The sequence below is a fragment of the Chelmon rostratus genome, chromosome 15 (assembly GCF_017976325.1).
Source record: "Chelmon rostratus isolate fCheRos1 chromosome 15, fCheRos1.pri, whole genome shotgun sequence".
Lineage (NCBI taxonomy): Eukaryota > Metazoa > Chordata > Actinopteri > Chaetodontiformes > Chaetodontidae > Chelmon > Chelmon rostratus.
This window is the reverse complement of record NC_055672.1, coordinates 16,890,887-16,913,722: the sequence shown is the minus strand read 5'-3', so window position 1 is coordinate 16,913,722 and position 22,836 is coordinate 16,890,887. Positions and strand designations below refer to the sequence as shown.

Here is a 22,836-nt window from a genome sequence, read left to right as displayed (position 1 = left end):
TAGGCTCACACACCCTCCAACACCTTTGCCCAGGGGGATGTGTCTCGTCTGTCTATTCAGGGTTTGACAATTCCCAGTGCTGTCCAAAGCACAGAGAGACGTTCTGGTGTTACTGTATCCATACTGAGAAGAAAATACGTCTTGAATGTCAGAAGGAACGCAACTCTGCATGCAGTATGTGACGTGAAAGCACCTGGGAGTTTAATTCTTGGCATGTTATCTGAAAACAGAGGCTTCTATTCCAATCTGTTTTCGTAAACATTTCAATACTTCATACCGCCTCCTTGAAAAACAAGTCCATATTATCACAATGCAGCTGTGTGGTAAACAGGTTTGACATTTTAATTAGCTTGTGACAACACATGACAACAGAACAGTGGGGTGTCAGCGAGGCTTTGTCTTGGGAGAAAATGCGGTTGACTTTGCTCAAACAGTCCCTATCAAAAACAGCCATAACCACTCCTCGCAGTTAGATATAAACTGAAAAACCGATGTCATATACTGTTACCACTGTGTTTTGCACTGAATGCAAGTGTGACACTAAAACGCAAAAAATAGAAATAAGGATTGCAGCATAGAGGAGACATTGTGGGAGCATATTTTAACCACTAAGCAGTAATTGAAATGGCCACTGAGAGACATCCAGGTGCCATAAAAACCTGTATTAATGCCTCCTTACCAGCAGAGGGTAGTAGAGTCCAGGCCAACTTTTCACTTAAAACTTGCTTGTTCCGGCCTATATGAGAAACTTGACAAAGCTGGAAGAGGTGGGAAGACTTCACTTGGCCAGAAGCCCAAAAGAATGGATGTTCTATGTTCAGTCTTTTCATTGTTGCAAGTGTTGAATGTTCTCCTTTGAAAGTCACTGGTATATCCAATATCCACACAATATTATTTGCCTCATATTAACATTTTATTTATTTGGTATATTTTTTTTCACACTAGTTACATATAAACATGTTTTACAATGGTCTTCTTCCACAAAAAAAAGGATTATTTCCCCAACATTTGGCACGTACGACTTTGGTAACAAACTTGTCCAAACAGAACCAGTTCATTAGTTTCTCAGCACTGGTGTAGTATGAGGATGCAGGTGCGGCATGAGATGATGTTGCAAGCGGATGTGCAAGCCTTTGTAGGTGTGCAGGTGTATTTGCTTTTGCTCGACGTCACTCCTGTGATGCACATCCCTGAGCACCTGAACAGCACTGGCACACGTGTGATAACATGAAAGCACCTCTTAGATTTTGATCTTTGCCACACACACACACACACACACACACACACACACACACACACACACACACACACACACACACACACACACACACACAACGTTTTCTGTTTCTGTTCAACAGGCATTTGAACTTGACAGATCTTCTGAGTGTTCTGCAGCCTTGCTACTGAATGTCCACCGAGCTGTGTAACATCTGCACTGTACATTCTTACATTCTTACACTAAAAAAGTGCTGACAAAAGTGCATATTTACAGAGTGCTAAAAGGTCCAGGAGAAAGTAGAGTCATTGCAGAGCATCACAGACAAGTTTAAAAGGCAAAACATATTGGCAGATAAAACAATGTGCAGTTTAAGGCCTGCCTACAGATCTGATGAAGGACATGATGTAATACAGTACTTTCGGCTTGTGAAGTATCAGTGTGGAGACATTTACAGCAACTCTACCTGTACATACACCTTCTTCAAATGGATGCTATAAAAAAGATCCAGATATTTTGAAGTTCTATGGTGGTCATGGTAGCTTTTTTTTTTTTTTGTGGAAAACTACACTCTTATTTTTTGTATTAAACAGTGGTGTTTCCACACTTCTCAGATGGTCAGATTCTCACCTTTGGACTTTTTACTCAATATGATACGCCGTCTACTTTCAAATTCTTCACACAGCATACGCATGCATGTGAAATGTCACCTGATTAAGTATATGAAAGATAACAAAAGAATGAAATACTGACTGTGGAGCCGATGGCAACAAACCAATCTAACCTGAACACTTGGCACTGTGGCACTTCTTTAACAATTTCATGACAAAATATGTCTTTAACAAGAAGGAGAAACAGGAAAGATTTCCGTCCAGTGATACAAGCACATCTGCTTGGCTGTGAAATTTGCTTTGTATGCAATCACAATGCATGTTTCATTCTTGAAACTGGACTGTATGTAGTAACTGTACTTATTATTCAGTAAATACTGCAAGCATGTGCAGTGGACTAACAATTGACACACGCTTTTTCTTGCCTGAGCCAGCATCTGCAAAGTCACATTAAAAATGAAGGGAAACCCTCAAATTTATCGTTGATTCTAAGATATCCTGCATTTTAACGCAAGCAAAAACAAATATGTTGATGTCAGGAAGTTGCAAACTGCAGCTTTGAATGCCTTTTTTTTTTTTGCTAGCAGAAGAACATCAGTTTCTCCAGTTTCCAGACAACAAAGGTATAGTAAAGTATTCAGGCAGCCATCATTATAAACAACTTATATAGTTTTCTTTGAGGGGTCCTTAAGGATCCACTATGGTGGGATGTCTGTCAGTACCTCCAACAGTCACATCTCAAAGTGACGATAGATGCTCTCCATGTAGCTCAGGACCCTTTGCCAGTCAGGACCGCCTGCTCTCAGCATCTCCTCTACCGTCTGTGGAGCAAACATTTCAAATACGCTCAAAATCAACCAATCTGTCATAGAGAAGTCAGATGAGGCTTTGTTTTTTTTTTTACAAAAGACACCAAGGCTTACCAGGGTTTGTGCAATCCCAACACTTTCTCCAGTTTTGAATGCCAGGCTGAGATTCTCCCTCTACAAAGACAAATACAAATTGATAAGTTGAACATCACAAATCACTCAGTCTGACTCATTTAGCAGACACCACGGACAGTTTCTACCTTGTTCTCTGGGGTAAGCATGCTGTAAGGGATGTGCGAGGGGAGGTAGGTGTGGTAGACAGCACAGAAGGCGAGACCATCGGCCCAGCTGCTGCTGAAGTTGGTGATGTCAATATTCTGCACGTGGAGAAAAGACAGAAAAGATTACAGGTTAAACTGTAAAAGCCATTTGAAACTCCAGCGGGAGAACTACTTGAAGCAGCCATTTTTCACAGAATGGCTGAATTCCATTTAGCTGCTTCAGTTTAAGCGTCCTGCTATAGTACAGTGTATGCTGGCTTACTGTCACGGCTTAATGGGACACCTGAAGAGAGCACAGCCATTGAAAATTTCATTAGCAACTGCCTGTGCTTTTCCGACAGTGACAAGTCAGAATGCTGTGAAAAAGCCCTACTGAGGTTTATAACCCAAAAATCGCCCAAATTCAAGACACAAAACCGGAATTTTGACTTGATAGTGAGGAAATCTAAAGCAACAAGACACTGCTTCATGTCTGCCAACTTTTCCTGTGGTTCTCAGGATCAGATCAGCATACAAAATAATCCTGATCACAGTGCCTAAATACTGTTACTGTATACTAATATACATACTGTACAGTATGTATATAATCCACAATACATGATACAAAATGAAGTGAACATGAAAGAAAATATTGAGCTTTCACTGTTTGTTTAGGTTTTTCCAATCAGCTGACCAAAGGCCATCCCCTCATTCACATTAATCAATCATCTTGTTGCCAAGTGTTGGTTCCCTGCACTGCTGCCGTCATTTCATGGGGCTTTTCCATTGGCACTTATGGCTGCACCGAGTCAGTAACTTCAATAACTCCTTAAGTCCTTCTGACAATTAGTCCAACCTGACTTAACCACACTAAGCTAAAGCTGTCAAATATTATCTTCAATACATTAGCTGTTGCTTGGGAAAATGCCTTACTTCTATTAATGATGGTTTAGCCTTTTAAGAGCAGTGTAAATGTATATAAAAATATCAGCTAGCACAGAAAGACATGCAAACTAAACCTTGTAGCCTTGTGTTCGGCTCTGACACCAGCGGAGCAGCGAGTTTCTCTTGGAGCCTCTGTGGCGCCGCAGCAGCAGGTTGAAACCATCCTGGGACCTGACAACAACAAGATACAAACTGCTGAGGGCTTCAAATCTTTTCATTTAAACACTGCAAGAGTTGCTGTTATCAGCTGGGCTTTTGTGGCTTTATATATATATATACACAGATAAAAAATCTTGACACACAGCAGACTCTGTTATTGAAAAGAAACACTAATTAACACATTGATTCAAGTAAGAGAGGTGTTTTGGCTCCAGTCCGATCCAGCTTCATGAGTTTGCCAGATAAATGTACTCGGGTCAAAGTGGGTAATTAGATTTACACAGGATGTACTGGAGCAATTGAGCAGGTCTCTTGGACACAATGGTCAGTCTTGTGTGTGTGTGTGTGTGTGTGTGTGTGTGTGTGTGTGTGTGTGTGTGTGTGTGCGTACGTGTAGACTCACTTAATGGGAGGCAGCTCAGTGAGGGCAGAGTTGTACTTGTTTAGAGACTCCTCACGTTTTCCTGGAAAGAGAAGCAATCATACTTAACCCAACAGCATGCTGTCATCCTGAACACGTCAGGTCGTGGTGGAAGGAGAGAGGTTGAGCTCCGCCACACGTAATCATGCTAACATGAGCTGTCACATCTTTGAAGGGGCATTAATTGATTTTTGACCACTGTATGAAGGAGCATATTAGTTAGCAAACAATTGCCCATGTACATGTCCTGCAGATGTAAAGAGACATTAGCCTTCATTTGGACTCGAGTTTCCAGTATTCACTCTCGTCCAAGCTCTGTTTTGGTCTCCAACCGCTGAGAAAAATAAGCAACTCTTTAGCAGCTAAATATCCCACTGTGCTGGGATATTTAGGAAACACTGAGCTGAAAGACGCTAAAATGCTCTGAATTGAGGGGACGTGCAGACGAGGGCGTAGATTTCAGTATGGACAGTAGGGGCGTGTTCTGATCAATGTCAAGGCGCCGCTAAATTGTACCCAACAATAGCTTTTACCTTACATCTCAAACAAGCTTATTATCTCCACATTGTGTAACCGGTAAGCTCTTAGCAGAGTTGCCATGTTCGTGCGTCTTCTGCAAAAAGTGCGAGACGTGAGGGACACCTGCCCTGCCCCGAGCCATTAATGTGGCTCTGCCTGATGCATCCTTCTATTATCTGCAGGAAATGTTCGAGTTGTAAACTACTGAAGGAGCAATGCAAACTGAAAGAGAGGACAGAGGTACAGAGCCTCAGGTGAGATCAACACATTACCTGAGTAACAGCTAGCGCACATGCTGCAATTACCATCAGGTTATTTTACATCTGTTTTTCATGTAACATATCTTCTGAATATCAATCACATCTAACGTTTTAATTACTCATTGTAGTCTGTATCATCCTGCTAGTTATATCAGCAAATACATACTGAATGAAGCAAACATTTTGCCGAGTGAAGCTATCTGTGTGAGTTGTGTGCATCTTGAAGAAAAAGAGAATAAAAGAGCACACACACACACATTGTTCATATTAGCCATTCGACAAAAGCTAAAATTCAACCACAGTTAAAACCAAAGCTACGCCCTTGACTACAGAGCTGGGTAACAACTACCTGTGAGCTGTAATTATGCAGAACCATTTGAGCCATTGTTTATATGAAAATGCTGATTTAAAGGTGCCCTGTGAAGTTTTCTTGTAAACAAACAAATGTCATGTTAACATTCAGCGTTTCTTACCGAAAGGCATTGTGTGTGTCCTTGAGGTCTAACAAACATGCTGAATGCATTTTCTTCCTCGTGCAACATTTGTAGAGAGATTTTTTTTAATGTTTTCACCTCCACATTGTTTACATTTGCTACTTGCTAGCAGCCTTCTTCTTCACTGTCTTTGGTGGCACGCTGCTAGATTTCCTGCCACAAAACCGCCATCAATTATCACCCTTGCGCGTCCTCGTGCACATGTAAATACACGCAAAGCGGCGACCCACTTGTAAAAACATTTCTCCATAGCGTGGCTGGTGGTCAAAAACTCCACAGGGTACCTTTAACATTTTTAGGACAAAAGCGGTAAAGTGAAAAAGCAGCTATACCACAAACACAGGCATACTGTGACACAATGTATACAAGCGTTTAGTACACACATACACACACCTGTGTCAGTGCTTGGCCTGCCGTCCTGCCAATCCAGACTTCTTTGGCCTCGTAGTTGCCCCAAGTTCTTCAAAACAAACAAGATTCATTCAAATTTCGTGAAAATTGTCACATGAACAGCAAACCACGGATTAAGTGTGTAAGCCAAACCCTAATGAAGGATCTTCATCAAGATAACATGTCTCACCTTGTTCGTAGGGCCGAGTGTTAAAGTAGTATTGGACTGGGAAGTTCCATTCTGCATGGCGGGGGAGTCTGAGGAAGAAGGCAGTCTGGACAGGCTTCTGCAACATTACAGTGCAGAGTGAGGAGAACAGACCCGATGAAACGAACCCACTGTTTTTCACAGCATTTTTTTCTGCAACAGCTGTTCCACTTTGTAACAGCTATAGATTAAGTGCTTCAAGCTGTCCTCAAGTGGCCCTGTGAAGGCCTGTGGGTTGAGTGCAACGCAAAAAAAAAAAAAGAAACCACAATCTGACCAAATTTGGTGATTGGTATCCATTTGTGACTGCTACATCACGGGCCAAAAATGTGAGAGACAAAACACAGACTGCTGTGAAATATCTGAACACTTTAAAGCGTCATCTACACAAAATGATGATTCACTAATGAGCTGCAGAAATGCTATTTGTTTGTGTATATTCACCCAAAAAGCACAGGGTCGAACAGTTTATCTCACCTTGACCTCTCCGTGGTTACCACCCTCCGTGTCTCGCTGGATCGCACCTCCTCTCCGCTCCTGTCCTCATTGGTCACATTTCTCAGGTAACGCTTGGTCACACCTTTGCAGTCCGTTCTGGCCTCCTCGCTCGCAACATTCTTCGTGAACTCATTGTGACTCCTGCTTTCCCTCGCTTCCCGCCCCAACCTGTGCACGCCCCTCTCCCTGCCCCTCTGGGCTCCTTCTTTGCCTTCAGAGCTGTTGTTGGGTTCTCCGTGTGGCCTCTCTGGTTCCTGACACGGAACCTGTGTGAAGGCAGCCAGTCTCTGCCTGCTCTCCTTTAACTCCCCTCTCAGGGTGACCAGGTGCATGTCAGCCTCCTTCTGCCTCTGCTGGGCCGCGACCAGCTCCCTCTCCACATCCTTGTGCGCCGTTCGGAGCGCAGTCAGCTCTTCTTCTGCCTCGGCTCTCAGGCGGTCTGCCACCGCCACCGCCACCTGCAGGTCGGCCTGGAACTGCAGCCATTCCCCACGCTCCGTCTGAAGGGGCAACAAAAGGGGTGTTTATGTGAAGGACACTTTTGACTGAGTGATGATGCTTTATGTGAGCACAGACTGATATATGTGGTGTCCTCCATTTCTTAAGAGATAAGACAGATGGTGGCACACAATTAGCCTTGACACATCAACCCATGGTGGCTCTTCTGTACAAATGTGAGGCTGATTGTTTGGTGGGCATTTGGTCACAAACTGATGTTGGTGCTAGATGAAAAATTAAAGGATCACCAACATTAGGACAATTCGTGCTGAGCTGCTAGTGTAAGTGACAAAAATTCCCTATTTCAAACCCCCTGAAATGCATTTTCTCCTATTCAAATTTACCTCTGGCCCCAGATCAATTATACAAGCAGCTTGAGTTTTCATCACTCTATGAACAGGCAAGTCACGCTGCTACACTTTGATAAACATTATTCTACTGCAAATAATTCTCTAAAACTGCCATTTTTGAACCCACACTGGCTATGACTGCCAAAAACAAAGTGAACCCTCAGCAGACAATGACTACAATCAAGTGAACGAATCAAATATCCATTTGGCCTTCATTAGGAGAGTTGAACTGAGCTGAACAGCAAGCCTCAGCAAGCAGAGGCGAGGGGAGTCAACTCTAATGGGGCAGAACTGAATTGTGAGCCAAAAGGTTTTGCTCAGAGTGTTTCACTCATGTCATCTAACATCAACTAAATGAGAATATGAGCTCAATTACAAAAAAGAAAAAAACAAAACATAAAAAACGCCCCAAACAAGTCTGGACACAGACGGAAAAAACAGATTTAAGCAACACTCTAGGAGCATTGTGAAACTGCCTCCTGTGTCTTAAATGGCTCTGTGACAGACTCAGTTTCATATCTTTTAGGATGAGTGATGAAGAAAACGTTTCCAGGTTTCATTCATCATGAGTGTCATTAGCTCGAACATGCACAAACACTGCCCCAGACATGAAAAGACGCAATCCGAACCAATGACTAGCTTCATTAGTAAACACTGCAGTAAATGATACCAGACCATTAAAAAAAACAACAAAAAAAAAATCATCACAAAAGGAGAGAGGGAATGAGAAAGAAGGAGAGAGGAAGGACAATAGATGAGGCTGAAATCATGCACAGACTTTAAAACTGCCTGTGGAGCAACATGAGCCAGAGAGATGTGAGGGAGCGCTGAGGGGTGGAGGGGCTGGAAAGCTTGGTAATTATAGTAGATGAAGAATGGATGAAGATGTGGAGGAGGAGTGGATAGCTGAGCCAAGTCGCTCCCCTCTTCTGACCAGTGACTCAAGATCACAGCTGGACCCGATTACACTGGATACACACACACACACACACACACACACACACCCACACATATCATATTCCCTTCTATTCTCTCACACACATATACCTCATTTATTGTTTTACCTCATCACCAAACCACACAGATCTACACATCCAGGGTAGGTTGCACACTCTGCCTGGCAACATGTGTCAAATGTATAATAGGATAGATCTCTGTTGGGAAACGTTTAGACTGAGTACTGCTCAAATACCCACTCGGATCTTGTCTGCAGAGAGTCTTAGTTATCTGGATGTGGACACTCCAACTGGAGCGTGTCTATGTAAGGAAACAGGAAGGGGCACTCCTCAGTCACACTGAGATAAGGGTGTGGACTGTCAGTCTTAAGACACACACACACACACACACACACACACACACACACACACACACACAAACACACGTTTGTACTCCCTCAAGAGCTGACCTAGTGCCCCACTGCACGACCAGATGTGGTATCCAGCATTCACAGGCACAGAGATACACTTGTCTCTACTGTTGATGCACATCTGAGTTCCTTACAGTTCCTGGAAGGCTCCAGCACACTTGTAAATTTTGTGTGTGTGTGTGTGTGTGTGTCCAACCATCCGTCCTTGGTTCACCTCCACACCCAGTCTTTCTAATACATACTTGGGGAAACATCCCAACGTAATGGTTCCTCTCTCCAGCTTTCCGCAGCATGCGGTGTGTTTTTAAAAAAGTGGCTGAATACACCGTTACACCTATTAAGAGACATTTCATTCCCTCTTCAGCAGTCAGATAAATGCACAAAACGGCCAACTACCCTCCGACTGGCACATGAAAATGACTTGGTAGAGCCAACAAGTTGCATATCTAAATGTCCACAGACATCAAGGGAAACGAGTCCCGTGTTACTGCCATTTACTCTGCATTGCCAATTCGACACAGCATGCACACAAGCCCCCTCCTCCAACCTTCCCAAATACAATAAATCTTCGTTCTACATGTGAACAGCCTCCGTGGCCTCCAGATAAAGGGCCTTGTTTGAGTCTGGGTTGGTGGAGTAGCCCAGCGAAGAGACAATGGAGCAGAAGGAACCTGGAGATCATTCCTGGAAATCTCCAGCATCATTCACCTGGAACTGATTCCAAAGCAGGGCTTTGAGATCCACTAAATCTCCAGGAGGGAGGGAACACAAATCTGACCAGCCACCCACACACACACCCGCTACCCAGCCATGAATGGAGTGTTTTCATTTTTGTTGGTTGAGACAATTGAACACTGGTGGTGCACATAAGCACAGACAGATGGTACATCGGATAACATGCTTTCTAGTTCACTGCACATTGGGTAATCATGAGTTTTCTTTTCAGAATTCACTTTAAGAAATAGATTATGACTGTGGATAGGCAGAGAAAAAGAGGAGGCTTTGCAACCACAAGGATGAAGACGTTTGAAGAGGCGTGGAGGAAAGGCTTAGCTGACAGAATGTGACTGGAAGGATAATGGCTACTTAAACTACATGGAGAAAAAGGTCAAAAAACAAGAGGTCAGAGCCAAAGAAAAAAGTTTTAAGCAATTTGGGTCAGAAGAAAAGATGCGTGGAAGTGAAAGAACAGGCTAGGAGGTGAGGAAGCGAGGCAGAGGAGGGGTGGGGAGAAGACAGAGAGGGGAAGGGAGGGATGAGATAGAGAGGAGCATTGCAGCAAAAGTTGGAGGGTAATTGTTTTGAGTTCTTGTGCTCAGGGAGCAGCGGTCAGCCCTCTGATGGAGAAAGAATGAAGAAAAGGGAGAGAGGCACAGCGAGGGAAGAGGAGGGAGGTTTCCCTATGAAGCTAAAAACCTATTGCACCAGCCAAGACTTTCAATGCATCTGGATGTGTTCGTGAGCCTTCTGTCTCACGTGCAGCACACACACAAAAACACATGGCCAGTCAGTCACTGCGAGCTGCAGCCAGCCCACCACCACCCCACCTCACCACACAGCACAAAACAAAACAAGTTTTGTCTCCTGAACAGCCGAATGTGAACCCCCTCCTCTGCACTGCACTCCCCTTCCCTGGCTCTCCACAAAAAGGCTCCCAGGACAGCAGAGCAGACTGAGAGGCTTCATAAAGTCGAGCTTTGCTAGCTTATATTGCCCTATCGAGGGCCCATGTAAACACAGCGTTGGATTGCCGCTGACTTCTAATACACGGCTACCCCTCAGTGCTATACCACAGTCTCTCTGAGGTTTAGCTGGCCTGTGCAAGGCTTGCGCAAGACCCTAACACTAAATTTCCAGGTCCCTGGGAATGTAGAGGAGAGAGGAAGGAAAGGCAGGAGGGTGCACAGATTGAATATCAAGTAGAGAAAGAGCTGACACCAAGGAAGTGTGGGGTAGAAGAGCTGGCGTAGACTTGTTTGCACCTTAATAACGAAATATACTGAAAAATAATTCTGATTCTAATAAATGGTAAAATAAATGAATAATAGAAGAGAGCACAGTCACAGGGGGAACAAAAGGAGAGAGGAGATGGGTCTAGGGAGGCGTACTGCAGGTCATACTCCAGCTGTTGTAATCTGTGGCAGATCTAAAGGAAGCTGGGACCCTCTGGCTACAATCCTCATAAGGGAGGGTCAGGAACTGGAACCAACGACTGACAGGAAATTACCGCAGCATATCACCATTCTCATAAGAGCATGGAACGCCTCAGCAATAGGACTGAAGAATGCTTGGAGAATCTTTATTCCTGTGTATGGTTTATTCCACTTTGGGTTTGGAACCTAATAATGGGTCAGTCCAAAACAGCTGGCAGGTCCCTACTGGACAAGTATCCTTTGCTGGAGTCCAAGGAAGATAAGTCAATGTGCGTGATGGAAGCTTTAATTGTTATTTTCTTTAAAATAACATCTGTAACAATGAAGGCAATAGGTGTCCCGCTAACGTTCAAGATTTTTGTTCTCTTTTCAAAAGGAGCCACAACCATATGCAACTATCTCTGATCAACTGTATGAGCTACAAGAAAGTTGGACAGAAGATGATGTCAATGATTTCCTTCTTTTGAGCCTCTCAGGACAAGCAGAGGACAGGAAGCGTTTAATTAGCAAAGCTGCAGCTCCCAGCGGGACCCGTCCCGAGGTCTATTGTGACAGGAGGGGACGGTGGAGGGTGACAGGGTGTGTTTTGGTGTTATCTCCTGGACGAAAGGTCACAAGCACCACTCTGACTTATGTATAATTGGACTGCGTGAATTCCTGTTTACTTTGCTATACTTATCCACTTTAGTCTTTCAAGTGTGTTTGCAAAAAAAAAATGTTTTTAATGTGTATAAACAGGGACTAAAGATGGGAAAAATGGTGCATTTTAGAGGGAAGTGAAAGGCAAACTTAGACATGAGTACTCCACATCTACAAGGTTTAGAAGACTGAGGCACTTTCTCTGTTAGTGTGGTCCATAATTGACCATTCATTAAGCCCGACCCCTTTTGGCTGCCATTAGCATGTCCATCAAATGTGCCGCTTTTGCACAGCACACATGCAGTTACCCCTCAAATCATAGTCATTTTTAAAACAATATCCTTCATTTCAGACAGGCGTAGACAGAAGCTGGCTACTAATTTGTAGCATTTTCTAGATTTTGCTGGCTGAAATGGTTGCTGTCGTTAGCCGATTTTATCAGCTGTGTCATCTAGCAGAACAAGCTAACGTTACCTCCATGAGTTTGTTGAAAATGTTGTCTCTTGCTAACTTTGAATGTTCCCAGCTCACTCGTTTTAAAATGATAACCTCGTAAATGGTCTCCTCTTAAAAGTCCTAAATATGCACTCAGTGGCTACATAAATTTTGTGCTACAAGACTGAGGCTAAAGCTACATGTCCCAGGCAAAAAAATGTTCTTATATAGCAATGTAGAGCTAATGAAGCATCTGGAAAGGTAGAGATGTATTTAATTTTAACATAACCCTGTATGAATGTTGATGCATTTTCAAAAAGTATGTTTTACTTTAACTGCTACAAGAAAAAAAACACCAAACCTGTTACCCCACAAAGTAATGCTTAGTTAACTGGACATGCTCACGTTAGCAGATAAACACACAGTTTAGCCCATGCCTTACATTTCTGCTCTTGTATTTCTGCTTTTGGAATGGCTAGAAAAAAAAAACACATTTCAAACCGCTTTTAAACAGCTCCATGCACACGTAGAGAAATCCAAAACTGGACAAGCATACCGGGCCTACTTACAATTGCTGAGCTATGACTGTACAATCACTGTTCAGGGAAGGTATGGGTACCATTAGCATCACACTGAGCATGCAGCGAAAAAGTGGAGAAGAAGAAGCCAGCCAGAATATATTTAAAGGCAAACAACCTTTCTGGCACATCTCACCTGCAGAGTGCTCTTCAAACTCTTCACTTCTGTCAGTAGATGCTTCAGTATCTCTGAGGGAAAGATACAGAAATGTCAGAAGACATCAGATGCATATCAAATACGAAAAAATGTCAAGGAAATAGATTTGCCCTTCTCAAAGCAGGAAACGTTAGGCCCACAATGAAATGAAAAGTTGTAGTGATCAAAGAAAAATTCTGCGCGCATGGGTACTGTTTATCAGCAGTATATGAAGTACATTTAGGTAAAAATGTAATGAAAAAATGAAATACTAGTGCTATGACAGATATATGACTCTTGCCTGCTGTGTTTGTGGTCCTGTCCTGACTGGCAGTGATACCCAGTGTTGTCCTACACTCCTCCAGCAGCTTCTCCAGCTCTTCGTCCTGGCTGTCCCCAGCTTCATGACCAGGCAGTAAAGACTGGCTCAGGCCACTGTCCCTTTCGCTCCAGGTCTGCTCCGAAGAACTGCTCGCCACAGGTGAGGCACCACCCAGGGAAGAGGGGCTCTTTGTAGGGCTGCTGGCCACAGGCTGCACCTCAGAGACCACAGTCCGATGGACGGAGGTAGGAGGACCCCCATTCCTCCCCAAAGCAACTTGTCCTTTAGCTGCAGTACTTCCTGGCTTGTTGTGCACCAAGCTAACTCCAGGGCCGACACTGGAGCTGTTTGAGCTCACCGGTGGATGAGGCCTCCAGTTAGGAGGGGGACTGGAAGCGGTAGGGCTGCTGCTGGACTGTGCTTTCTTCCCACTGGATGTGAGGAGTGGGACTGGAGGTGGAGATGAAGCTGGGGCTGCAGAGGAAGGCTGAGGTGAGGTAGGGTGAAGGAGCTGGGGGACACCGACCATGAAAGGAGGCCCATCACCCTGTGGAGAAGCAGGAGGGGTGTGGAAACTGTCCCCATGGACCCCTAGAGGAAAAAAAAACGTGTGAATATTGCTCGTTCTCCCTCACTGAAATATCCAAAATATATGAATATGCAGACATTTCTCAATCCAAAATCTGATCAACTATACACAAGATGTGTCGTTCTTTACAGATGTGGGCTGGAGGTTTTAAATTTCGGCAACACACTTGTGTCAGATGCATACTGGACTGGCCAGTTGACAAAGTCCTTCAAATCTTAAACTTCAACCTCTTCATCAGATGAATGTGAAAACAGACTTATAGCGTTAAAACTCTGCACATACATCATACTGCAAAACTCAATACTCAAAACTGAAGGTCAGACATCTGAGTGAAGCAACCATGAAGTAATTTTGAGTGGAGAGGCATTATGAAATGAGAGCTACAGCACAACACATTGAAAGAAGTGACCTAACAGCTCAATCGTGGACAGAATGAAGGAAAAAAAACAGATTAGTAGTCACCAGTCCGGCATGCTGACAGTGAAAACACCATTCACTGAGGTGACCGAAGCAGCGAGTCCCTCATTAGCCAGCAGACATCCAGGCCATGCCCCTGAAGATGAACGCTTTAATAGACATTCCTCTCGGACTTCTCATCCACAATGCTGCTGCGACACTCATTCTCCAAATTCAGGAAGTCGCACAGAACACAGAGGACAAATGTTCCCCACACATAGACCAATTCTGCAGCAGTCGGCCACATAACTTTCCAAACTCGTCACAGTCACAATAACACAAGTGAATTTAGCTTTTTGGCTCAAAGTTCCTCGCCCATAACAGCCCGCCACCAATAATAACTGAAGAAACGACGGGAACGACTGGGCATCATGTCTCCCTTCTTTTCTTTCTTCCTTTGCCTTGTTTGGACAAAAGCCTCGCTGCTAGCAGCATGAATGTGTGTTTTTTTTTCACAAATGATGTAAGAGCAGCAGTCGAACATTTGCAGTCATACACCACCTGCTGTAAGGCCAGATCATTGAGAAGGAATGACGGGATTGTCTAATAACTTTCTCATGCCACCCCTGCTTTTTATTTCTTCATTCCAAACCTTAATGTGCTCGTCCAACCATGCGCACGGGTGGCAGATTGACTGAATGGGAGGGTGTGTGTGTGTGTGTGTGTGTGTGTGTGTGTGTGTGTGCATCCACTGAGGTCTCTGTGTGTGTCAGATAGCATTAGGCTTCCTATGATTAATCCGCTGCCCTTGTGCTGAGCCGGGGAATTCTGCCGATTCATCACAGCTGGCCCCGCGAGGCCAGAACGAATCACATAGGGACGAGAGGAGAATGACCACTCACTGAGCAACACACAGGAGGGCTGCCAAGATTCCTGCTGCCGCTCAGCGCGCACACACACACACACACACACACACATACATATGCACAGGCTTTCCGCTTGCCTCTCCTTTTGTTGCCTCCAATTTCCTGATTACCCCTTATCCACCCCTTTTTTCATACAGTCTTCAGCATCCTCGCTCTTCCTGCGTTTCTCTTCTTTTCCCTGCGCCACCCTCCTTCTGCTACACCTCTCAGAGCCTGAAGGTGTGGTGGCTTGGCTCTGAAAACATGGAGGCCAACGCACACACAAACACATCGCCAGGTGTGTGTGTGTGTGCTACCAAATATTTAAAGTCCATTTCTGATCACAGAGACTGAACAGAGGAGATTTAAGAGAAGGTGTTTGACCACAGATGGTTTTAAAATTTCAGGCTTGTAAGTGTGTGTGTGTGTTTGTGTTTTGACCTACCTGTGGGTGCATGGCCGTCCTTGCTGGAAAAGTTGCCCATACTGCAGTAATGGGGTTCGGGCCGCTGATGGGGGCCCTGCAGGTGCTTGCTGCTCTTTCACTCAAGCCACACAAAAGTGGCCCTGTGGAGGTGACCTACACACACACACCCACACCAGGACATCCAGTGAGTTGATGGATGAAGTCATGCACTGTTATCCAGCTGAGAAATAATTCAGTGACCGCGGCTCCGTGCAAGAAACCTTGAGTGCCTTCAAGTTAATGGTCGGCTGGAGGAGACGTTTGGAGAAGATCAGCCTGTTTGCACAATCCGACTTGATCGCAGGGAAGAGGAACAGGACGCTTCACTGTGACCGCATGTGACAAACAAAGCCGACGGTATGTCAGGCTTACAGTAAATGCATATGATGAGAATCAGCTGTATACACGAGAAATGAGAACCCCAACTCCAGCTCGACTAAACCATCACTTTGTTTAACGCCGCGGGCTTTAACGCGCAATCCAAACTTTTACACACAAACCCGAATTCAGCGCGCCTACAAGAGTTTGAAAACGTGTTGAGAAAAGTCGCTTAACTGGTCGCTCGGCACGTTTGAACCCACATATTTGATTTGAAGAGCAGTGAAAAATGGATACAAACCCTTAAAGGCGGACAAATGAATCCCCCGGTCCTTTAGTCGTGACTTTGCTGAACTCTGCCTCTCCGCGCTTTGCTTCCCTCGGCGCTGCTCAGCCGAGCGCGCAGCTCCGCCGCGCCTTCACCGAGCAGAGGACTGACACAGTTTCCTCACAGCAAACTTTCATCCGAGCAAAAAGTTTGCAGCTGGAAACATGTCGGTAAGAAGATAAGAGCTGATTTCAAACCCGCACTGAAAAGATAGAAAAAAACAAAAACAAAGACAAAAAACCTCTGGACATCGATGACCGACAGCGCCGATGGCCGCTGATGCGTCCACTGGAGGGCACAGTTAGGCTGTTCTGGAGGGGACCTGTGGTTGTGTGGGGGCCCCTCTTATCTCTTGACTTATTATGAGCTGGCTCTCACAGGCCAAAGACCCACTGACCTACAGAACGAGACAGCTCCAGGCTGAAAAGTCTAATTTAACTTTATACCTGCTTTCAAGATACAATTTATTCCATCTTTGACATTGAGTGTTTCGGTCTTTGCATCCAGCAGATTATATGAATTTTAAGATGCGGACAGTTTGACTGCAGTATGCTTAGACTTGTGAGTGCTCTAAACCAAAGTACCATGATTTTGTCCCTAAATTGATTTGCTTGTCTGATTACTCTATGGCATCAATGATATAACACAAATAAAAGTACTAAAAGTTAATGGAACTCATTTCCATTTAGTAGTCTGTGACTTGCATATTTAATTAGATAATACTACGAACCTTGACTGACTTTTGACTATTTGAATTCTACCTGGTCTGGCCTGTATGCTCAAACTCCTTTAAAAATAGTCTATTTTAGCATAATCAATCGAGCATATGGTCTCATTTTGTACCCAAAATGTAAGCAGGCGTCATGATTTCCTGCTTATAAAGCAGTAGCCTTTAATCATCAGTCAAATGCAGGTGGCATTAAGAAATGGGGTTAGAGCAAGTCTCTTTGTATTCTCCATATTTTACTGTTAAGTTTGAGTTAATTATTGCTTCATGTTATCTTTGGTCTTGAGACTTAAATATTTATTGGTGATTGCAACGTGTGCAGAGTTGTGAACAGGTGGGTGGAGGTTTGAAGATCACCGGTCCTGTCAGGGCTCCTGAACATTCACTACTGGAACTAAACCTGTTTAACCAGCGTTTTTACTCACCTTAATTCATTTAATGGAATAACGTAAATGTGGATCTCAAGAGGGGTTCAAACTTGCACATCTTTGCCATATTCTCATTCTCATATGTCAGTAATCGTAAAGTTTTAGAAGATGTGCCGTAGCTCATGACAAGGAAATGAAGGTTGTGATTTTCTTTGTAACTTCTGTGTCCATGTGTAGCTGAGAAATGATTCACACCAACACAAAGATGACGCATGAGGTGAAACCTTTGACCTATACTGAAGGTTTGAAGTCTAAAATCTGTAACAAAGCTGTAAAATCAGTGTTTAATCTCTTCAAGCCTACTTACAGCAAAACAGCATGAGTTGCACGTTGACTAAAAACGTATTTATTTCTTGGTACAAAAAGCACAACTTCATTGCACAACGCTGTACAAAACAATGTGACCCACAGGTGCGACTAAGTACAAAAATAGAGCAGCATGTGTGCCAAATGCTTTTATTTCATAGATCTCGTCCAACATCTTTTCATTTAAAATCAATTATATTGCTTACAGAACAAATCTGTCCCTCAGTGGGCGCAGCTGAACTGGAGTTTGTAGACCTTTACAGACTGGAATGAATGAGCAGCATGCAATGTGACAACAGATGAGTACTGTGCTTTCAAACATTCCCACTATTTTATTCCACCGGCAAACATGTTTCCAGATATTCCTTTTTGTCAGTGGACTGCCTTGGCAGCTCTCTCTCATAAACTGCACAGTGCTGAGTGAAACAGGAAGTTTGCTGCAGTGAGGAGACGAGCTCTCCCTCACTCTCTGATTTAGATCAATAGGTTTCGACAGTGCTCTGTGCTCACTGCGCGCCGCCGCAGCGTGGAGAAAATCCATCAAAACCAGCCAGGAGCATCACACAACCTGCAGCCCCCGCCCACATTGACTTCACACTCGTGAATGTGACCATAAAATGCAGCACAGTGCCAGCATGACAGGTGCTTTCAGACCTTGCATGTTGATTACATATCTGAATCAGCTGTTCGCAAAAACAAAGTTTCATAACCCAGGTGTACCATTTATTTTTTCATCAGGCGCACACAGTGTGACAGAGTATCCTGTTGTTTTGAGGCCATCACAACCCCATTATGAAATTGTTTATAGGTGTCAGTCTCTGTCCAGAGTAAGGTCACCGACTGTTCAGTGTCTGATGCCAGTTGGAACCATTAGCCCCCTCTGCTGAGTGGATTACGACCATTTTGTCGGTGACCAAATGTGCTAGCGCTTGGGAGGGCCACTACCGGGGCTCTAAAAACTCCCAACCTGCAACAACCAGCCGCTGATCCAGTTTGGCAGACAGACACGGGTGGCTGTTGAGCAATGAAAAACTGGATTACAAGGTCTGGCTGACCTCTAAGTGATGAAACACTCTGCTTTGTCACCGTCCTCCTTTTTCAAACCTTTCCAGAATACTGGTGAACTTTCTCCTCCGCCTGTCCCCTGCCGGTGGAGAAAAAAAATGATCTCTCACTCATGATAGCGGAAACGCAAAATGTTTGAAATATACTTCAAAATAAGATGCAGTTTTGATAAAGACAGTATGACCCTGTGTTATCCATAAGGCACAGCACGCACTCTCAACCACACTCAGCGTCTCGCCAAATCTCAAGTCCCTTGTCACTGCTACATTTTTGGTGTAAACACAAATGGAAACACCAATCCCATAATCTATAAATTCATGGATCGCAGTGGGACGAATGGTGGACCCTGCAGGGGGAATGGTACAAAGTTTGGATTCACAGGGACTGTCTGCCTCTCGCGAGCCCTTGTCTCTAATACCAGATTAGGTGAATGACTGCGTGTGCCAGGAATGATTTTCCACCTGGAGTAATCCCCACAGAGGACACAGGCTTATCCTGGAGGAATCACCACTCCGCCTCGCCCGCCTGCCACCCGCAGCGTCCCAGCCCGGTAAATTAGGATTCATAATCCAGCAATGTGTTTGTGTTGTTTACACGACTTAACGTTCTCCTGTTGTGTGTTTTCAACCCACGATACAGCCCTGCCACTCTGCTATTCTTTCGCCGCTCTGACCAAACCCTTGGAGAATTTAACTTTTCTGAACGCAGGAAGCAGCGGCCACTAAACCGGCCCGCGTCTTCCGCCACTGTCACTTGATTGACAGCCGATGCCAGACCTCGGCGGCAAACGCCAAGGCTTGTTGATGGATGGCACCTGCTCCTCCTCAGAGGAAATCAGCTGAAGTCATGGGCAGGGATGGGCCGCTCAAGCACTCACACGTGGCCGTCTGCCTGCGGAGGGAAGGAGCGGCGGTGGGGCCGCACAGAGAGGGTTGCCAACCATCTGCGTACTGAGGGCGCTGCCAAGCATCGGCCGCTTTTCACGCCATGCCTCAAAAAGATGCACAATGTCTCCAAATTAAACACATTTGCTCCTTCAAGCTACATTCAGCGACAGTCTTTGGGAAGTTCCAGCATCATTACGTACTCATCCAATCATTCACATTGCTTAGTGCCCTCTCAGTGAATTAAAGCCTCTAATATTAGTGACTAATTGATACAATCCAAGAGCGTTTAAACTATTTTTATATGTGTTGCGCTAGTTACAGAATTCATTAGAAGACATCCAACTTCCTGCCAACATAAAGGTTGAGGTCAGTCAAATATCCACACTTGCGCATCATCAGAGAGCACATGGGCCACATTGGTGCAATGGGCCTGCATAGCTACAATCTTAGATGTGCATAAGTGTAGTTACTGGAGCTCAACCTGTGATGCTGACCAATCTATATCCAATTTAGCATCGCAGGTTATTTCAAGTGAACTTTCTGGCCCACAAAGGAGGGAGGTGGGATCTCCTGGGTGGTACCGGCCCGGCGACTAACATCCAGGAAGGGGGTCCGATGGGCCGCAGCGCCCGCCGTGCTGGCATCAGTGTGTGTGCCGACCAACTGCAGCACACGTGCAGAGGGCCGGTGGTGGAGGGCCAACTGGCGGGAGCTGTAGCCACACATCCCGATCCCCAAGGCCCCCAGCAGCATAGCCATGCCGGGCACGGTCTTCTCCGCTGGAGGCGTCACAGACACGTTATGGTAGGCCTGCGTCTGAAAGGGGAGACAAGCGGGGAGTGAAACGTGATGAGAGGAGTTATGGATTTCCATGGCATTATGTGAGACGATTAAACTGCATCAGCTGCTCTCAAAGCAGTCCAGAAATAACACAACTTTCTGGCAAATAGTGCTCAAATGGTCATGATTTGTTAATGTCCAAAGTATGTGCATGGACGCGGATCAATTTCAGGCCTGTAAAGCACGGGAGGAGAGCATGCCTTGCAGCCCTTTTTCCAAACATTTGTCTGCATCGCACGAGTGAGCCACAATATGCTCACCTCAGCCCCCGCCCCATCTAGCCCTCCCACCAATCCCGGAGAGATTAAAAAACTCATCTTCTCTCATTTACCAAATCGCAGTCTGTCTCTTTTGACAAACAAAAAGCTCGTCTATTTTGCGACACGGGCAATTTCCTCAGTGGGCCCTTGACAATCATAAAGAGCACAGAGGAGCAAATAATAGAAACATCATAGTTTCTAATGGAGCTGTGTCACAGACAGTTAAGAAGCTATTCCTGTCTTTCACTCACCCAATTCCCATTTTCATTTACAATGCAATGGACTGTCACAGCCTTGGATTTCTCCATTGTTTGTGGTAAATGTCACCAAAAAGGTGATTGTGTTTTAAGAGCTAAAACAAAAAGCCTCCTATAGTGACTGAAACAAACCCAAATCTGTGGATGGTGTGTATATAATATGATGTATAATGTAATATGATAATTCTGTATTTCACCATCTGCTGAGACAAAAAGCGACTGCAAAATGGAAGCATAAGGCTCAGTGAATCCAACCTGCTGTATGCGCGTCTCTGTCTATAAACTTTTGTACGTACCCATAAAACCAGGGCCTTGCAAACACTTCATTACATCACTGGCTGCTCTCAGAACTGTCAACATTATTTCATCTGCCACTTTCTTCAGCTCCTTGAAGGCCAATAGAAACAGAGTCTGCCAAGCACGGTGTAATCCAAACTTCAAATCCAAGGCATTTAGAGGGCTTTTGGCCTTTTTGTTTTAAAGGTTTTTAATCAAAACAAGTTCCCTGATGCAGAAAATTTGCAATAAAGTGCAATCCACTTCTGCAAACATCATAGCAAGCAACTTCCAATGACTCAGCACTTCATGTTGTTGCAACCCAGTGGCAGAGGCAGCTTTAGTGTCACGATGCATTTGAGGGTAAAAATCACAGCACATGAAAATATTCTCTGGCTGGTCACAGTATCTACTTGATCTTGTTAACCTTTATAATAAAGGAAAATCCAATCAAGTCACACTTTATTCAGTGAATTTTAAAATTTACATAACAGTTGAAGTCGTCAAAACTGCTCACACTCACCTGCAGCAGCCTGATGTAGCCTGGAGTCAGTCTTGGGAGTCTGAAAAACATTTTGGAGCGTTCTACGCTGGTCTTCCTGTTAAATCAGGAATGAGTGAAAAGCCAGGTGACACTTGGCTCTGTCTCTCTCTCGGGCTCCTGGCCTCCCGGGAAGGGAAACCCACTGACGGAGGGTCTGTCCCGGTGTGTACTTGGACACTTCGACCTGTGCTCTGCTGTCTGATGCGGGACAGTCTTGCCAGCCCTTATAACATCTCCTCCCGTCTTTAAATAACAGCCAGCCTGCAGGTGGTGTGTCTAAGGGGATTACAGGAGCTGGCACACAGGAACAAAGAAGCCGGCCTAAACAGAAGGACGGCTGGATGGAGGCTGGGTCATGCTTAAATATCACAGCATACTGACTTTTAGTTGAATCACTTTGAAATCATATGTGCTATTGTTACTATTGTGGAAATTATTGACTTCAAGCACACTGTACAGTAATCAAAAACCAATGAAGCTATGACTGATATATTTTTGGTTTACATGCATTGCATAACTGTGGAATTCAGTTCATTAAATTCATATATTTTAATATATACTGTATTTGCAGTATCAATAAATAAAATAATGTAAAATCTTCTTATCAATAATATGATTGTTCAACCATAACATGAAGTCATATATGGTGAACGTATGTGGAGCATCAGAGGGTTGATAATGTGCACACAGCAGATAACAGTGTGCACACTGTTATTTTCAGTGTTTTGGATTCTTCGTCATGCTTCCATCCTTTGCTGTCTGTTTGAAGGGAATGTGACATCAATTTAACTAATTCAGGTAAAGTACATCAGCATCAGGTGCAGCTGATTTCTGACTTCAGCAGTTCCTCTAATAGCTATATACAGATGGCATTTGAAGTCGGAACCACTTGAATCTGCCAGGTGGGTTGATTTGGATGTTTTTTGTGTTGATGTTGAGAATGGCTCCTCCTGCCATGTCAGCAAATTCCTTTCAAC

General features: G+C 44.5%; 2 protein-coding genes across 3 annotated transcripts; both read right to left on the bottom strand.

Moving 5' to 3' along the window:
* Positions 1-2,367: 2,367 nt before the first annotated feature.
* On the bottom strand, positions 2,368-16,458 carry si:ch211-195o20.7 (cytospin-B). 2 transcript variants are annotated; one of them, XM_041953896.1, is made up of 12 exons: positions 16,243-16,458; positions 15,603-15,737; positions 13,247-13,858; positions 12,946-12,998; positions 6,770-7,290; positions 6,275-6,371; positions 6,088-6,154; positions 4,404-4,464; positions 3,916-4,012; positions 2,897-3,013; positions 2,751-2,810; positions 2,368-2,648 (listed from the first exon to the last, which is right to left on the bottom strand). In XM_041953896.1, exons 2-12 carry the CDS (start codon positions 15,640-15,642, stop codon positions 2,559-2,561), a joined length of 1,815 nt encoding a protein of 604 aa, XP_041809830.1. In that variant the 5' UTR covers positions 15,643-15,737; positions 16,243-16,458; the 3' UTR covers positions 2,368-2,558. The 2 variants fall into 2 exon arrangements, with proteins under 2 accessions (XP_041809830.1, XP_041809831.1); XM_041953897.1 differs by lacking the exons at positions 15,603-15,737; positions 16,243-16,458 and adding an exon at positions 14,319-14,451.
* Positions 16,459-17,776: 1,318 nt separating this feature from the next.
* On the bottom strand, positions 17,777-22,061 carry zgc:193593 (uncharacterized protein LOC564090 homolog). Its single transcript, XM_041954224.1, has 2 exons — positions 21,839-22,061; positions 17,777-20,498 (listed from the first exon to the last, which is right to left on the bottom strand). Exons 1-2 carry the CDS (start codon positions 21,887-21,889, stop codon positions 20,205-20,207), a joined length of 345 nt encoding a protein of 114 aa, XP_041810158.1. The 5' UTR covers positions 21,890-22,061; the 3' UTR covers positions 17,777-20,204.
* Positions 22,062-22,836: the final 775 nt, after the last annotated feature.